The following is an 18,903-nucleotide window of genomic DNA, read 5'->3' on the forward strand; positions in this document are numbered from 1 at the left end:
CTCCGGACTTAAAGCATTTTTTTTTTTTCTGTTGAAAACTGTCTGAAAGGTTTGGACACATGAAGCTTCAAGCAGTAGCTTAGCATTAGCAGCCATTAGCGGTTTGTTGGAGTTAACGTTATATTTCTTACCATCTGAGCAACAAGTCCAATGTTCACTCGTTGCGTGCTCTGTTTTGGTCCCCACCACCTTAGTGTGCTTAGTGTATCCACTGTTTTCTTTAAAGAATATTGATAGATTGATAAGTAGAGGTTTAAGTCGAGGCGATCATGTCATGTTTCTCTGAAGCTGTCAAGGATTCGTTTGTGTCACATATCATTTTATGAAGCAGCAGAGTTTATTTTCTTTTTTCCTAACTGGGTTGCACACAAGCTGATCTAAAAAGCTATCAATTCAAACGATGCAATTAAAAGCTGGCTTTGTTACAGGGATGAAGGACAGTTGCAAAGTGAGGATTGTGAGAAAAAAACACACATTTCGTAAATCCTTGAACTGCAGTGTGTCATCATTTAAGAACATGAATCGCCAAAAATACCTTCAAAGCGCACGGTGCTTTGAAAAGCAAAGTGTTTCTCCTCCTCCGGGTTCTCGTGTCACGTCAAAGAAAGAGGTCACTCAATGTAATTGGGCCGTTTTTGAAATGTCAAATGAAACGGTGCAACCTTTGGAAAGGTTATTCATAACGAGGGAACTCCGGACACGCGAGCCCCGCTGTGTGGCCCCCGACACGAGATCAACCTCCCGCAAACTGATGGGGAGATAATGAAGACATCAGAACAGGAGCCCGTCGTGAATGGAGTCTATATTAACGTCTCGTCCCGAGGTTCAATAAATCATGAGCTACGCTGACGGAGGCCCCCTGAATTTGAATTTCATCTCCATGCATAATTAGATTTTCCCAAACAGCTGCTCGGGGGTAATGTGGAGGACTCCGTGGGAAGGTGATGGAGTGAGCTACGCCCGAACCCGACGAGGGAGGAGGGGATCCAAGACACGGCCGACGAGGACGCCGGATTTAATGAGTTTTTCAATTTGGGAGGTGGTGTGATCGATCCGAGGTCGGGTGCGTGCGGAGCGGCCTGCTGTTCGGAACGAGTCCTCCATGTTGAATAACTCGCGTTAGCCTTTTCCCGAGCTCAAAGCACACACACACACAGCTGCGATCGCTCTGCGGCGCCGCGGTGAAGATAGCGAGGTTTGTTCTCAGCCTTCCAGCATGTCTGCCGAGCAGCTAGCGGAGGAATCAATTGGTGAGTTCGGATCTAAAACGAGACGTTAACTGCTTCTGATGGCGTGCGGTTAGAAAGTTGGAGTGAACTCAATTTAAGCAATTGGGTCACTCTGCAAGATGAAAAACGGTGCTGTGACTTACTGATGCTAAAATGAAATACATTATGTTCTGTATGTTTCATAATTAAAGGTCTTTTTCATCTAATGTTCAATGGTTGATTTGACAATGAACGTTTCATTGAAATTACCTTTTTTTACACCAATAAATCTCATACACATCTACATTCAAGATTTCATAGATCACATAGAACATTGTAATAGTTCAAACATTTCTAAACATCCAATTATTATTAGCAATATGGAAATCAGTCAAAGTGAATTACTTAACTGGTGTCATTGAAGTACAGCATTTTCCTTATTTTCTGTAATAATAATAATGTAATTAATAAAATGCTTTTATTTTGAAATACTACTCTGTCTCTGTGAAGTTTTTCCTGGACAGCGAGGTCTTTAGAGGAAATGCAGTTTGTTTAAATGATTTGAGTTATTTGTATCTGTGTTTAGTTTACACCGGCGGTCTAGATGATGCAAACACTCCACAGAGGAGACTGTTTGATGTAATTCATTGTTGGAAGATGACTTCTAACCGTCAACCGTACTCAACTTCCGATCTTGAGAGTCCACAAATCAATATGTTACATTGCGATTCACCCGCATACAAATGCATTGTAGACATCTTTAACAGCAGAGATGTGCCTAATGGAAAACGGAACACAGATGGTTTCTCGCACAGTTCATTACTTAGTTTTCCCTCCGAGAACACAACTGAGACACAACATCGACGAGTCTCTTATTGTTGCGTGTTCACTTCCATTACAAATGGACGGATGGTTGATACCTGCAGGCTGCTGAACAACATCATTGATGAGGTCAATTCAAAAAGTACTGTTGGATTAGACGTGCGATGCTATCGAGAATGTTTACCGTGGTTGAACTAATGCGTGACATAAACACGATTAAAGGTCGCACAGAAACAACACTTTTATATTTCTGCACAACAGACAATTGTCCCGGGAACGTCGCCTCTTTGAGGGAAATGTTTGAAGCAAGAAGCAACATTTCCTCATCACTTCTTGCTACGACATGAATAACCATCCATCGTCTGACGCTTTTGGCAAAGGGACTTTAAAGGGGAATTTAATTTAATGGAGAATTTCACTTCTTGTTTCACACATTGTTCACACGGATTAACAATATCTGACACTGAAAAAGCCTCTTTTGCAAAATTCCATATGGAATGTGGATAATTATTCATCCTACTGGCGAGGACAGACTGGTACGAAAACATTCGTTCTCCATTACTAACATCCACGTTTATCACAACTGTACGGGGAGAGAATATGTTACAATATTTAACAAGGTGCTAAAATGTATTTTAAAGGTCACATTGAATGTGAAACATCAAGTGAAAGTGAAAGCAGGAATTACTTTCAAATGTAATAAAAAGGGACAGAAAAGTTTCTGCTCTTCATCACCTTTAGTTTCTCCCCCTGTGATGAGATCTGTGTGAGCGCGACACGAGTGCCGCTCGATGAGGGGAAACATTTACTGAAACAAGTGCAGCACAAGGCTGCAGCACAGGTCTGATGCTTTGAATGAGCTGTTTATTTTACCTTCTTACGACCTCCCGCAGCCAAACGGAGCTCATTTTGAATGGATGTCAGCTGTAATTTAGAGAATAAAAATGAATGCACCGTATAACCGTCTGCTGCAGGTTAAAGATGAATCTGGAGTAACAGTTTGAATTAATTGATAGTCACGTTGAAGGTTAATAAGACAAAAGGTCTCAGTTGCTTAGTCCACATTCAATTCCGTGTCTGACGGAAGGAGATGACGACAGTAATGAGACACTAAACCAAAACCTGCTTTCACTTTAAATGCACTTTACTGTGCATCAGAATGTTCCCACAATGCACCGTTTCCCCAGCGTGCAGAAACCTCACAGCTGACGGAGCGGACGGAGGACACCACCCAAATTAAAGACAAATCCTTGTGAACCCGCCTGTCACTCGACGATTCTCCCTTAATCTGAACGTGTATTACAGAGCGTTATGTTTCGCTGCTGTCAGTCAGTGCGCAGCTGAAACGTGTGGGTGTTGTTTGGTTAATCAGACCTTTCGCTCCTGGAAGCTTCAATCCGTCCTTCTTTCCTCCCAAAAGGTCCCAGCTTTAAAACTCAAACTGTCCGGGGTCACACGAGTGTCGGCTGACAAAGACGAAACACTTGGATGGAGACTTTCGGGGTCTGTGATATGCGTTAAAAGTGCTGTCCTTCAGCTGGTGTAAGCACGCTTCATGTCTCCAGCCTAATAGGGAAAGAGAAGAGACAAGTAGCTGCATTGAAGGAACGTTTGTCTCATTTTGGACTCAGATGCGTCCTTTGACACTAAATAGTTAAATCTGTAGGAACTGATGTATGTTATTGGTCAAATATGCTCTTTTTCTGAATAGTCCTCCCGTCCTAATTGGCTCCATTTTGTCTTTGTCCTCAACCTGTGCGCTCCGTCCATTTTAGTCGTCTCAGCGCGCGCCGCCGGGAGCGAGGTGTCTGTCATCGTCCTCTCGCATGTCCCTCTCTTATCTGCAGAGTCTGAAGAGGCCTCGACACCGAGCCGTTTCAAAATGTCGCTCGTCCAACGCCATCCAGCGATAGCAACGCACACTCAATGTCAGCTATGAGCCATAAAGCCTTTAAAGGGACGGGAATAACTATTGTTAGTTGTAACGTCCCAGGTGCTATTTCTTCCAGACAAACAATGCTGCTGCTTCTGGTGCCGTAAAAAGAAGTAGACTCGTCCAGAAGAGCTTCCGGGGGCTAAAGAAACATTGATGAAGAGGATGTGGTGTGATGGTTGTTCATGCAGCTAAAGGCTTTTGTGTATTTGTGGGGGCCGGTTTCTGTCATTTAAGGCATTTTCCTTTCCAAAAAAACGCAAAAGGTTTCTGGAATGGAAGGATTGTGAAATGTCCACCTTCCTGGATCCCGATGGGTCTCTGGCCCATCCAACGCAGAGGCTTCCCTCCCCTCCCCTGAGACGTCCTCTCGTCAACAGGCACATCACGTGCGCCCCTTCCTCTCCACAGCCGCTCTCCCCCAACGCTGAAACCGGCCCGGCTTTGCTTCAGAATCACATTTTCCCCTTTCGCTCCATCTCTCGGCTGCTCTCTTGAATATAAGGCTTTGATTACTGCTGAAATGAATACAACGTGGTCAGTAAGCACAAAAGGACAGCGGGGCTTTGTTGTGCGTGGAGTGTCCTGCTATAAGCTGAGACTCACCTGCCTTCCATCGCACACCGAGCAAGGGCAGAAGCACAGAGAGCTCGGTGCCTTCGCCTGTGCATCACACAGTGTCAGAAGATCCTCTCGTCTGCAAACCGACGTCTCAGCCCATCTGTGACACACAAGGACCCGTGTGTTTCTTCACAAGCCGTTTAGGAGGCAGTGATATGAGAGCAATGCTCTGCGGGGGGGGGGGTGAGGCATTCCGCACGCTTTTTGGCCTCCGGGACGTGAATGTCGTGCAGATGGAAAACCCTCGAGGTTTTGCTCGGATCCCGGAGTCGTGCTGCGAGTTGCACTGAGGTTGCGCCGCGTTCTGCTTGTTCTGCGTGCGTGTACGAGCCGCGGTCCCATTGAAAAAAGCCCCTCGGTGTGCTGCGTCCACTCAAGTGTAAAAGCTGCTTGGGTGGTTTCCTGCAGGTGGGGATGAATTTTGGAAAAGGAAAAGCCAGAAGAACTTTTGGTTTGTTAAAGGATCGTTGAAATACTGTAAAGATGAATTGATTTTTTTAAAGCCAAACATCTGAACAAATCTATCTTTCAACCAAATGAGTCCAGTTTGAAACCTCTGAAATCAACTCAAATTCAACACCAGATAACTACAAGTTTTTTCCCCCAAAAAATACACTTGGACCTGCAGTCTGCTGAGATCTTTTGACCTTGAGGCAAAGACGGCAGAATGACAAATGTCCTGTGTTTCTGGGGACATAGAAGACAGCGGAAGGAACAGCAAATCAAGCCTGATCTCCAAAACCTGCTGAAAATCTTGAACATACAAATTCGTAGTGATACATACTAAATAAATACGGACTGCCACTGATGATGTCGCCCTGTTCAAAGTGAACGGGGACCTGCGCCCCGTAAACACACTTTGTGAAGTCTAACCATGTAAAATAAACGTGTTATGATTGCATTTTTAACCAGAAATCAATGTTAACTTGTAAGAATAGAATACTAACCCTAACCCCCTCAAAAAAAAAACAGGCCGGATGCTGTTCCAAAAACACATTGCATGAGAGCTTTTCTTTCAGATTTACCCGGAATGGGATCACAATAAGAAGTCATGCTTTGGCCGAATCACCGGAAAGATACCACATTGGTTTGTTCCGACCATCGGAGGGACGGACTGATCCCACTGAGGACACGGCAGCAGCCTCACTTCAATGCTGAGGGTTGAAGCAAAATATACAGGTTGAGATCGCGATAAGTCAGCAGGCGTCAGCACGGCGGGTTCTTTCATATTGCTCAACTGGATTTGTTTCATATGTGGATGTATGACATAAATCCTACGCAGGCCTATTCATCAGATGTTTGCCTCATTCTAAAGAGTGACACATTGGAGTTGTTCTATAAGTTTCCACGTTTATCCCTCAATAATAATTTAATTTTGACCTTCAACAAACATGATTGCACCTGGCTTTTTATTTTATTTTTTAAGGCAAGCCAGCATTACTTTGAAAATGTTCTCTTCTGAAAAGCATTAATCCTTCAAAAGCACACTTCATTAAGGCATTAAAGATGACAATGTGTGTCCTTGCCACCTACGGAATTCACATTTATAACAGAACGAGGTTGAATAGAACGACGTTCAGAGAGGAGTGTGTCACTGAGGCTTTCAAACACACTGAAGTCTGGGATGTCACAATTACTGCCATCCGAAATGTCTGCACATTTTTGTAAGAAAACAGACACGCACACACGCGGTGTGTGTCTCTCTTGCACGGCGAAACAGAACGATTCTTGTTTCTGTCACAGGGAGAAGCGCAGGTGGTGCAACCTTTCGCTGCGACTCCTGTCAGAGTGAAGAAATCCAGCTGTGTGGTGGGAATGACAGAATGCAAATGGGCCTTCAGCTTCTTATTGGCATCCAGGGAGCCCAACACGCGCGCGCACACACAGACACACACACAGGTCCACTTCCTTGCTTGTCACCATGCATATTGATAAGCCCATCCAGAGCACCATCTTGTGGACATTTCCAATTCAGGCGGGTTGATTGATGCCGAAGGGGGGGGGGGGGGGCCTCTGCTTTCAGCTGCTTCAAACAGTTTACATCTTCCAAGCTGCTCTTTCTAATCGATAGTTCAATGATTAAACTGACACCTTTTTGATGTGGAAGGACTTGCTCGGTGACAAACCGGCCGGCCTCAGCTTCACTCACGTTTCAGCTTATTGATCTGGTTTTATGGATCACCGCGTCAATGTATTGCTTTCCTGTCAGCACTGACTTCATGCACAGCGGTCAGCTGTTTCCAGCATCAAATGGCACCATATAGATCTATATCTATAGATCTATGGCAGACACGGTTAGTGAGCAGTGGAACATTTAGCTGCTAGTCAGATGTTTCGCTCAGGAGCATGTTGAGACCAAAAGCACAGTAACCATATTCTGACCTTATTTCAATCAAGTGAACGCAAACATCAGTGATCAAAATAAGTAATATTGTTGCTCCTGAATGTGTGATTACAAAACATCTACCTCCAACGTAACAGATGTTATTTTTAGTCTCACGACCCTTGAGAATCTCCTTCTAGCTCAACGTAGCGGTTGGTGCTTCCCCCTTGCTCCAAATGTCTCGACCATCCAACCCAAAGGTCGCCATGACAACAAGCATTCAGCAACGTGACCCGAGATGCTCGAGATGCTGCAGGATTCAGCAGCAGCTTTCAGGAGGAGACGAAAAATCTTTACTTCATCTACACGCGCGGCTCTAAAAGAAACGAGTGTGAAATCGATGGCTGTAACAGGCAAGAGTGGACGGAATAACAGAAACACCTGGCAGCGAGATTCAGTCCAGCAACAAAAAGCTCAAAATGAGTTAAATCCAAACTAATCCCACTGAGGACACGGCAGCAGCCTCGCTTCAATGCTGAGGGTTGAAGCAAAATATACCAATTGAGATGAGATGAGTCAAATCCAAACCTCTCTGAAACAAAAACGCACGTTCTGTGAATTTCTCAGTTTATTCCGGTTTTGTAGACACCTACATCAAGTTTTAATGAGGGAAAACGCTTTGAAACAAACACTTTCATCTCTACAAACAGCAGCAGCAATGATGTCCTTTGTGACTTCATTTACATGAAATTCAGAGTATGAACAGCATGAAAATAAAGGTGTGAAGCTTGAACTGCTTTGGAAAAAAACGGGCTTAAAAAAACACAAAGATGATATAATAAAGTGCTTATTGCTGTATCATTCTCTTGAAAATGTTTGTCTTAAATTGCATCCACACTGAAGAGGAAGAAACCACTGAGCACTCATGTCAACTGTTAAGAAAAGAGATGAAACAATTCAATAAATAGGAAATGAATTAGCAAGTATTTTGTAATTAATTGGCTGAAATTATCATTCTCCTAGCAATAAAAAGTAAATGATCTGATTCCATCTGCTTAAGTGTGAAGATTGAGATGGGTCTTTTATTTTATACAATAGTTAACAAATTATTGTTTTTTTTATCATGGGAAATATAACATTTCAAAACAAGTCATCAATTAATCAAGGACATAATCGGCAGATTAATCAAAAAGGAAAATAGTCATTAGTTGCAGCCCAATGAAAGCAAACTTGTCAAAATTTAAAATAAAATAATACGCATTAGTAACAAAAAGAAACCTCCTTTGTTACTAAAACTTGACAATTGACCGCGAGCACAAGTCAGTCAAATTAATGACATTTCTTACACAGAATGCTTAAATTACACACACGGTTTTCTTAATACGCAATGAGCATGAACTCCTAATTTTGAGCTCATCTGCAGTCTTTGACGTAAAATGTAAAAATGCATTGGACGTATACGCTGACTTTGTTGTTTCATGTCCCACACAGAGACTCGTGCAGTCGGCTTGTCCCCGAGTTGATGAGCGATTCAAGCTCCATCACAGCTGAGAGAAGAGTTGAGCGGCACCGTCCACGTTGACAGATTCCTTTGGTGGCTCCCTGACCTGCAGACAGAAAAATACACCCGTTACCCTTCTTACTTTAAAAAGGCTTACGATGCCAGATGATAAAAAAAAAAAAGAATTTTAACTCCGACCTTCGCTTGCTTCTTTGTTTCGGGAGCGACGGACTTGGAAATACTCCGAACATCCATCTGGACTTCTGTGAAGACTTGATTGAGGTTCTCCACTTTGTCATTCTTCACCGCGTTGATCTGCGAGGCCACATATCAAACGTATATGCTAGAAAGAAAGACACGAAACACCCTTGTGAAAGCGAGACTTACGTGTTTGAGCGTCGTCGTCACCGGTTTGGCTTTGTTCTTGTTCTTCAAGTGCTTGTTCGCCACATGGAAGACGTTCTTCTGTTTCTTCCCCTTTTGTTTATTCTTCCCCATGTTACCTGAGGAGAGAACAACAGTTGGCTTTGATTGCTCCGTAGGAGGGATCTCTCCTGACCTCACAGGCTCTCTACTCAAACCAAAAAGACGGATGTTTGAGATAGTTCCAGGTTGTCCACGGGTCTCCCACACTCAGCAGCAAACAGATGCAGATGCGGTTAAGAAGATGTACGAATAAGCCTAATTTATGATTTGGAAATACTGCATATGAATAGGGAGAAAACACACATATGCAAGCGTTTTTGCAATTTTTTTAAAATATTTGAGTAATTTCCTCCCGCACTGATCGAACTAACGTTCGTGTTTTATAAGTTCGTCAAATATAACGCGAGGTGTTGTTGCCAGCTAGCGTTGCCGCACCGCACATCTGTGTCGCACGATACATGTATCACGTTTTTCCATCATCATTCGAATCATTTCACTAAATAAGGCTAATTTCTTTAGAAAATTGTTTAGAAAACTGCGTCCATTGCTTAACAATTCGCCATAAACGGACCGTGTTTTAGGAGCTGGTCGCTGGTGTTTATATCCTCACGTGTGTGCTGCTGCGACGGGAACCTTCCTGCTACGTCATCAGCGTGCGACGACTGTTGTTGTCAAATGTGGTGAAGAAGAAGCAGAAGAAGAAGAAGAAGAGATGAAAAGGACGGACAGACGAGTTTTACGTCGTTGTCGCCTCAAAACGGTTGATGTAGACACAGTAAAAAACACGCCAACATGGCGACGATAAAACTGAAGCGAGCCGGCGTCTCCGACGAGATGTGCGAGCAGCTGAAGCGACATCACATAGAGACTTGTAAGGACCTGCTGTCTCTGACCGCCGTCGAGGTGATGACCGCCGCCGGCCTGAGCTTCCGCAGGGCGTCGGAGCTGCTGCGGTCGGTGAGCGGAGCCGTCGCACCGCCCGTCACCGCGGCTCTGGAGCTGTGGAGGCGGCACTCCTGCTTCCCCACGTCGCTGCCCGCCCTGGACAGACTGCTGAGGGGCGGCCTGCCCCGGGGGAGCCTCACGGAGGTGACGGGCCCCTCCGGCTGCGGGAAGACGCAGATGTGCCTGATGCTGAGCGTCTTGGCCACGCTGCCGGAGAGCGAGGGCGGCCTGGGCGGCGGCGTGATCTACATAGACACCGAGGCCGCGTTCTCCGCCGAGAGGCTGGTGGAGATCGCGCGCAGCCGCTTCCCAGACCGCTTCAGCTGCAAGGAGAGAGTCCTGCAGATGGCCGGGCGGGTGCACCTCTTCAGGGAGCTCACCTGTCGAAACGTCCTGAACAGGCTGGACAGACTGGAGGAGGACATCATCTCAACGGGAGCGGGTCTCCTCATCCTGGACTCCGTGGCCTCTGTGGTGAGGAAGGAGTTTGACACGACGTTGCCGGGCAACCTGATGCGCCGCAGCGACATGCTGAGCCACGAGGCCTCCACCCTCAAGTACCTGGCCCACCAGTTCAACATACCCGTGGTTCTCACCAACCAGGTCACGACTCACGTGGGGGGTCAAGGGCCGGAGGGGAACACCGGGTACGTCACCGCCGCCCTGGGGAACACGTGGAGTCACAGCGTCAACACGCGCCTCATTGTCCAGTACGCGGACTCGCGCCGGAGACAGATACTGATAGCCAAGTCCCCCGTGGCTCCGTTCGCCGTGCTCAACTACACCATCGAGAAGCAGGGGATCTGCATCGACGGGGAGGACGCTCAGGAGGCCTCGTACGAGGGCACGGACCCAGGCCTCCAACCTATCAGGGTGCAGACGGAATTCAACTGCAACCTGACCAATATGGACTTAACTGGACAAACGCAGCAATGACACACGTGTGTGTGTGTGTGTGTGTGTGAGGCCAGAATATGAGACGGTTACATGATTAAAGCCAATGCATAATCCCACCCGACTTGTGGCATCCTCACTCATCAAAGTTGCATCACATTAAACAGCATTTTGGAGGGAGACCTTACCAGCATACAGATATAGTATAAATATACAGCAGTGTACTGAACTTGTCAGTGGTGCTATAAAGTAACCATATTAAATAAAAACACTTCTGTCATAAACACTAAAGCCCACTCCAAAGATATGCTGACTTAAATGGTATAATACAGAATAATAATGTATATTCAGAGGAGGTGAAAGGAAAGGAGGCATCAGAGACCCGGTGTTCTCTTTGGCCACCAGCAGGTGGCGCCATAAAGCCGTTACTGCGGAGGACTTCCCGATCAACGGAGCTGTCGTTGCACGCGCAGCTACCGGCCGCCAGGCAGCAATTAAACTGTCAATCGGACTTTGGGAAGAGACGTCATCAATAGAAGGATGAAGAGATCCCTCACGAAGAGCAATTCATCACCTTTTAATCTTTTCTGTTTCTACATACTTGATGTGTGTTGGAGTCCAGTAATACTTGATTACAATGTGCCCATTGATCCTTTATCAGTGCGGATGGGCTTTTTGCTGCACATCGCTGATAAATAAATAAATAAATAAGAAATGATGTGCAGTCGGTCTCCGGTGTGACGTCGTTCTGAGCTCTGCAAGAACCATCCAAATAACCGTCCTCGTACGGAAATAGTTACACATTACTTGTATTTGTAATAAACGTGTAAATCGCACGTCTTATTGTTTTATTAGCTGGGAGATTCACTTGAAAATCTGTTTCTTAAGATAAAAATCCAAATTCAACCATGTTATAGAAATACAAATATTGTTTCAATTGTTACAATTGCATGACTGTTATTAAGCTACCAAGTTTGTTCCTTATGATATATTCCCTTATGATATACACCTGCGCGTATTTAAATTATAATTTACATATGACTATTCGAGGACTATGTACCTTGTAGGGGGGGGGGGGGTAAGGGGGGGGAGGGGGGAGAGATACCCATCGATCCTCAGTGTTGCAACGCTGCGGCGCATCCAAACTCCGCCCGGTCATTGCGCGGACATCATGTGGCTCGCACCAGCCCGACACACACACCGCTCACATGGGACCCTATAAAAGGTCTGCAGCTGTCAGGTGGAGGACACTGGCTGCTTTGGGGACGACCCGCTTTAGGGAATTACAGCTCTAGGTACCCGTTGATCCAAACTCTATAGCAATGTCTCACGCTTGGGGATACGCAGCGAACAACGGTGAGGCGCTGACCGCACGTACAGGATATAACGCTACTTATATTGCTATTGGGGGGGGGGGGGTTAAAACGAGCCATTCCAGTGACAATTAATGGGAATGCAGCGGCCACTGCAGAGATTTTTCATTCCGTACATGCGGGTGGGGGCTTTTACGCGCGTCACCACCCCCAATATGTGCCATTAAAAAAAAGAAAAGCACATTTCAAGTAGAATACTAACATTAAAATTGTAATTGTCTCATTTTAGGACCCGACAAATGGGCTGATAACTTCCCTATTGCCAATGGACCCCGCCAGTCTCCCATTGACATCGCACCTGACGCCTCATCCTACGACGCGGCGCTGAAGCCGCTGCGGCTGAAGTACGACCCCTCCACCTGCCTGGAGATCCTCAACAACGGACATTCCTTCCAAGTGACCTTCGCCGATGACACCGACAGCTCAAGTTAGTGCGGCGTTAATAATGCATGAACGCTCCGCGGAGCCACGAGCGCCTCAACCTGCACACATCGAAACATTTACAATGTGTCATACCATTATTTTTATTATTATTATTGAGGTGTTATTTGCGGCATATAGGGGATGCGGGGCGAATGGTACTCAAACAAAGACAATGATTTATAGGACGCAGTAACCTGCACAATGCGTCATTTCGGTTTGTGTGTAAACAGCAGCTCTTACATTCAAGAAGGAGAAGAAGGTCACGCATGTTAATATATGTTAATGTGGAATGCGCCGTGATTTGATCAAACGGACGGATTTATATTTATTTGTATCTATTTGATTTTCATTGAGTTGGATTTGACATACTTTAGGTGATTAGGCTGCAGGGGCTCCAATTCGCAACCTGAACACAAGGCATGCAGAAAACTAATTGAATTGGTAATGTAACCCCGAGCAAACATGTTCCCACGCCGACTCTTTTCTTCAGCGATTTTGCGCTTTTGTGAGGTCAAAAGCGCAAAATCGAAGGTTCCTCTACAAACAGACGTTGACCTGGTTGTCCGTTAATGCGCAGAATATGCGCGGGGTAGAATATGGAGATACGCAGGGTTGTTCATGTTGCTTCGTTTTTGTTAATTGCATTTCGATTTTATTCCGCAAAGAAACAAGAACGGGGATTTTAGATTAGGAGGCTTTTTGATTGGTTGTCCTTCAGGCTGATCTGATCTGAAGGATGATGACGAATATTATTGCACAACGAAAATAATCATGGATTATCTCTGGTGGATATGCATGGGGAAAAAAACACAAAAGCACCGTCTGCTTAGACGAGAGACTTAATTCTTATTCCACATGCCTCATTCTCCGCCCTGCTTTGCTAAATAAAGGACAACAAGTCTGCGGGTCATCGTCATGCATCATATCACGCATCATATCACGCATCATGCGTGTGCACAGTGGAAGCGATGAATAACTGTTTATTTATACTTTCCAGGAGACACTTGAACTCCCGCACAACCTCAGATGTGTTGATGATTAATTCTCATTCATTTGAGGCCGACTATGAAACTGATGCTGTCTGGAGTGTGTGTGTGTGTGTGTGTGTGTGTGTTTCCAACAGAGCACCAGCAGTAGAACAATACTAAGGAGTATTTGTTGCAAATAGATGCATTATGTAACATCGGGTGGAGATTTGACAAAACCTGGACTTCATTTAGGGATGAATGTATTTGACCTGATATTATCAACAGGATCTGAGTCTCCTTTTATGAAATAAGAAGTTGGCCACTGTGATTCTATAATGAACTCATTTATATATATACATTCATTTCTTTTTATCTTTTTAACCTAATCTTTTCACATGTTTTGCTCAGAAAGGTCAACTTAAAGCCAGTGTCGTCGGGCCGCCTGCAGGTTCAGTGGGGGATGACCTGACGGGTGGTGTGTGTGTTTTGTCCCGCAGCGCTGAAAGACGGCCCCGTCTCAGGGATCTACAGGCTCAAGCAGTTTCACTTTCACTGGGGAGCATCTGACGACAAGGGCTCCGAACACACCGTGAACGGGACCAAGTACCCTGCTGAGGTACGGAGCCGCGGAGCCGCGCTGATCACAGTGATGCTCAGACAGGTTGAGCCGGACAGTAATCGTTACTGTAGCCAAATTGTTGTTTAAAAAAAGAGTCTTTTGAAGCAAAATAAAACTTCAATCGGCCTTTCGGCACTGAAGGTTATGACAGGATCTCCACTGTTAAGATAAAATGACGTTTGACGTGATTGGGTCTTGTAGTTTATTTGTTTTCCCTTTATTCGCAGCTCCATCTGGTTCACTGGAACACCAAATACGCAAGTTTTGGTGAGGCTGCGAGCAAGCCCGATGGGCTGGCTGTGGTTGGAGTCTTCCTGGAGGTCAGTAACAGCGTAGCCAGCACGGTGCGTACTTGTAGCCTACGCAATGCACACATCATCAAGTTCATGAGTGAATTCCTGCTTTTCAGATCGGTGGTGCAAACGCCAGTCTCCAGGAGGTCCTCAACACCTTCAGCGCCATCAAGGCCAAAGTAGGCGTCCATAAGTACACGTTCTCTGGAATTGAATGATTTATGACAATCCCACTGACGTGTCCTCCGCTTCCTTCACTGTTCTCAGGGCAAGCAGACCTCTTTCGCTGACTTCGACCCTTCCACCTTGCTCCCTGCTTGCCTGGACTACTGGACCTATGACGGCTCCCTGACCACGCCCCCTCTGCTGGAGAGCGTCACCTGGATTGTCTGCAAGGAGCCAATCAGCGTCAGCCGCGAGCAGGTATGAGGCCACGGCTCACGGAGCCCATTCAGCGGCTGCAGGTGCCATGGCTGAGTGCCCCCCCCCCCCGTGGTCTAGAACAAATCCTCTCTCACACTCAGATCCAGATCCACGGCTCGCTCGTTCAGGTCAGCTGAGCGGCACCAAAAAAGGGGAAGAAGAAGCCTTTGTAATGGGGAGGAAAGGCAACACGGCACTTTCAGAATGAGAAGAAAAAGAACAAAACCACGCGAGAGAACAAGGGCGAACAAGAGTTCACACAGACCCTGGTTCTCCACCACCGTGTTTCTCTTTTCACTGTGTGGGAGTCAACAGGAACCGAGCACCCAACACATTATTCTGCATTATAGCTTCAGTCAATGGGGGATTTCATCAAGAGCAACCGAAGTACACGTCGAGTATTTACTCCTTTTTAAATGACCTGTAATCCAGGCACTGAAATGGATGTTTGACTTCTCACCACCCGTTAATCTAAATTCACAGTCTCCATTGGGCAGGTCTGTCTTTGTGGTTGGAGTCTTTAGGTCGAGTGAGAAATAACAACGCCTTTATGCTCTAATGTTTATTTTTTATTTATTTAGTAGGGTCAAGTAGTCAAGGGTGAACACGTGAGACGTGTTGATACGACCTTTAGACTTGGAACCATTAACATCAGCTCAAGCAGATAATGAATGATTGAAGCGGTGTCCTTCCGATGGACATATTCATTAGCCTGAGTTAATGATGACTCCTTTGAAATAGCTCCTCAGACCCCCTGCCGGGGAAAGTTGACTGGTTCCTTTTAACCGTGTCTGACTTTTGAGTCTTTTGGGAATTCGCTTATTTGTTTTTTTGGAGCGTTTGGTGAGAGAATCAATACTTCTTTCCTGTCTCTACAGTAAATATGAAGTTTACACACAGTTATCTTGTTCATTTTTGTATGAAAGCACTCCTTTTGGTAAAATATGATCAGGAATGAAGTCCTCCATGGGGGATTTTCTTTTTGCACGCTACAGTTAGCATCCGGCTAGCTTGAGTTTAGCATGAGGACACGTAAGGTGAGGAAGGCGGAGCTGCTTCCTCCTGCTAATGCTAAGCTAACCGACCGCCAGCTACAGCTTCATATTTAGTACATGAGTGCTATCGATCTTCTCCCGCGAACGCTCGCCGAGAAAGCACCCTGATCACCACCGAGCGGGCGGGTCGGCGTCATGACTGACGCGAACGTCTTCTTTTCACAGATGAAGAAATTCCGCGAGCTGCTCTTCTCCGCTGAGGGCGAGGCCGAGTGCTGCATGGTGGACAACTACCGACCCCCCCAGCCGCTCAAGGGTCGCTCCGTCCGCGCTTCCTTCAAGAAATGAAGATCTGCCCGGTGGCCCGTTACACCCTCTCCCCCCACCCCCCCTTTCTTCTGTCAGCTTCCTTTGCCACAAACCAACTTTTTAAAAATAAATAAAATTCCTGTGGCCTGTTGCTTTAAACGCCGGCCATTCCAACGGCGAGATTGAGCAGTAAATTATGAGCCGGCAAAGACTCCCCGTCGTGATTTCAAGATGGCCCGTTTTCTAGGATTCAGAGTTTTGGTGCCAATGTTTTCAGAGATATACCGCAAGAAAAACAACAACAACAAGGAAGCGTTAAAGTCAAAATGGTGCCAGCAGGAAGCAGAACGCACAACGTAGGCAGGGAGGGGAGGATGAGACTACTTCACCATCTGCGGGGAGGGTGAGGTGCAGATAAAAACAGACACACGCAGTCTGTCTGTAATCTCGGTCTCACTGGCAGCCCTTCGCATCGCAGCAGCTTAACCAAACGCTGCAGCCGCCTCCATCACGAGCGATTGACGCAGAACCCCCCCCCCCCCCTCCCCCCTCTGGCGCACATACACACGCAACACGGCACGCTCAGCCTCGTGCAGACGTGACGCCTATAGGCGCTGACCTGCTTATCGATTCCACAGCGGCCAAGGACACGAGGACAGGCTGCTGCTGTTTGATACCCGACATCATGACAAGGGCTCATTGCTCGTATTTTGCTGCCGAAACTTAAAATGGTTCATCCTCCTGTCCTCCTGTGTTTTTTTTCTCTCTTTGTTTAACCTGAAAGCTTATGCAAGTCTTAAGTGATTCCTACATTAGGTTTGGTAACCAGAAGCTCGGCTGCATTTCGATGCCCTGGTGAAATAGCAATAGAAAGGAATGCGCTTTTTTTTTTCTCTATAGGAAATGTGTTTAAAAGAAACCCCTCCGTGTGTTGTTCTGAAATCACAGCGTGCTGAAGCTAAAAACGCACAATCGCCTCGTGGGCGAAGCCATAGCGGCTAATACACAAAGCCAAGGAATAAATTACCCGGCCAGGGAAGAAAAGGAGCTGCCAATGGATGAGATTATAGTGGCCGCCTGCTGTCAGGCCCGACAAAAGACCATCAGAGGTCCCGAAGGCCTCTGGTGTTGGACCCCCGTGCATTTCTGACGCTATATGGAAAGATTGTTATTAACATTAAAAGGACAACAAAAAACAAGCGCCTAATGCCAATATTTGTTATTGTGTCCTATGATTGTTGTTGGGTGTCATTCTATTTCTGTAGTGGGTGTTTTACTAGTGAAATAAATATATTTTACAACTAAAAAGTTTTAAGTGTCTCTGCGTGATTCATCCATATTACTTGAGTCAGACATATACTCAGAAATACATCATCAAACACAAATTGAGCGAGCACACGAGGAAATGTGTGTCTTTTCCTTCAAACGTGTCACTGAAAATTAGAGCCCATGCAAAACATTTTCTCTTTCTATTATATTTGATCTATTAAAACTGTCACAGCTGCAAACGGAGGTCACCCGAATCCCAATTAATGATGCATTATTAAAAACAACACAGTCCAAACAGAATCAGGAATCAATGATATGGAGCCATTAGGAACCAGTTGAATGACAAAGCACCGGTCAGCCTCTGGTGCCTTCAGGGACCCCAGTAGGGGGGATGGTAGTTAAAGTTACTCGATATTCATCTTTTAGTGAAGTCATTCATTAGAAATGAGATGTTATCAATCTTCCTGTGCACCTGTGAGTCTGCAACATGCGATGATGATGCTTTGGCAAAGAGATGGTTTCACATTTTGAAAAAAAGCGTATCTACTTTGTTGAACTCGATATTCATCTTTCGGTGGTCATTCATTAGAAATGCATCTTTGCAAACACCCACACACAACATGTGGCTGTGAGTCTGCAACATGCAGTGTTGATGCTTTAGTGAAGAGATGGTTTCACATTTTATTTTATAAGCTTATTTACTTTGTTGAAGGGGGTTTAAGAAAAAGGGAAATGCCGTTCTCATTCACGTCATTCAAGAGGGTTGGCTTAGCTTAGCATAAAGACTGGAAACAGGTGGAAACAGCTAGCCTCGGTCCAAATGTGACCTAATCCTCCTTCCAGAACCTCTATACTCAATAGTTAACTTGTAATATAGGGTTTGTTTCAGATGTAAATAAACCAAAGTGTGAAATTGTGTTCATTGTATTGCAAATATTCCCTGTTGGTAGTTTAATCTTATATGAAACAAATTAACCAATTGCAACATTACAATCAAAGTTCCTGTGCTACAATGTATTGTATATTATTATTTTTATTAATAAAAACTGTGTCTACTAAAAATTAATAAAAAAATATGACAAACGCAATGCCAGATCATTTCATTATTTTTGTCGTTTGTTATTCTCACGATCTTATCCTCACATTTGGTGAATTTAGGAGAAATCTATGAAATAAGTGTGAATTCCTGATGTTTTCTTTCAACAAGCTGGAAGGAAAATAGCCCGAAATATTGTATGAACGATCTGAAACAGCAGCTCCGGTTTGTGGATTCGTAAGTACTTGTGAAAATAACTGCCGGACAAATCTGTTGAAGGCGACTCTGACTGATGAGGTGCGGGACGATCCTCAGCTCCAGATCCTAATCGTCTTGTGCAATCCACCTCCTGTGAGAGGCGAGCGACACTCCACTTCTCACCTCCCTCGTTAACCCTCGATGGGAAGGAGACACCGATTTTAATCAACAGTCTCCGCGTCTCCCCCTCGTGAAGGGTTGGTGTCAGCTGGTCGTTCTGGGGAACTGGTGTTCGCAGCACAGTGCTCTAAGAGCTGGATTTGT

The 18,903-nt window shown here is 45.5% G+C and overlaps 3 protein-coding genes across 5 annotated transcripts; 2 read left to right on the forward strand and 1 right to left on the reverse strand.

Moving 5' to 3' along the window:
- Positions 1–7,517: 7,517 nt before the first annotated feature.
- rbis (ribosomal biogenesis factor) lies at positions 7,518–9,886 on the reverse strand. 3 transcript variants are annotated; one of them, XM_078096125.1, is made up of 5 exons: positions 9,714–9,840; positions 9,406–9,496; positions 8,796–8,911; positions 8,607–8,723; positions 7,518–8,514 (listed from the first exon to the last, which is right to left on the reverse strand). In XM_078096125.1, the coding sequence occupies exons 3-5, from the start codon at positions 8,904–8,906 to the stop codon at positions 8,449–8,451; spliced, it is 294 nt and encodes a 97-aa protein (XP_077952251.1). In that variant the 5' UTR covers positions 8,907–8,911; positions 9,406–9,496; positions 9,714–9,840; the 3' UTR covers positions 7,518–8,448. The 3 variants fall into 3 exon arrangements, with proteins under 3 accessions (XP_077952251.1, XP_040022901.1, XP_077952250.1); XM_040166967.2 differs by lacking the exon at positions 9,406–9,496 and having other exon boundaries at positions 9,714–9,886; XM_078096124.1 differs by lacking the exon at positions 9,714–9,840 and having other exon boundaries at positions 8,968–9,496.
- On the forward strand, positions 9,477–10,792 carry rad51b (RAD51 paralog B). The gene has a single exon (XM_040166963.2). It carries the CDS (start codon positions 9,627–9,629, stop codon positions 10,713–10,715), a length of 1,089 nt encoding a protein of 362 aa, XP_040022897.2. The 5' UTR covers positions 9,477–9,626; the 3' UTR covers positions 10,716–10,792.
- Positions 10,793–11,740: 948 nt separating this feature from the next.
- Positions 11,741–17,384, forward strand: LOC120811536 (carbonic anhydrase 1). The gene is made up of 7 exons (XM_040166965.2): positions 11,741–12,029; positions 12,276–12,473; positions 13,935–14,053; positions 14,284–14,376; positions 14,466–14,528; positions 14,617–14,772; positions 15,993–17,384. Exons 1-7 carry the CDS (start codon positions 11,996–11,998, stop codon positions 16,113–16,115), a joined length of 786 nt encoding a protein of 261 aa, XP_040022899.1. The 5' UTR covers positions 11,741–11,995; the 3' UTR covers positions 16,116–17,384.
- The last annotated feature ends 1,519 nt before the right edge of the window (positions 17,385–18,903 follow it).

The sequence above is a fragment of the Gasterosteus aculeatus genome, chromosome 21, assembly GCF_964276395.1.
Source record: "Gasterosteus aculeatus chromosome 21, fGasAcu3.hap1.1, whole genome shotgun sequence".
NCBI lineage: Eukaryota > Metazoa > Chordata > Actinopteri > Perciformes > Gasterosteidae > Gasterosteus > Gasterosteus aculeatus.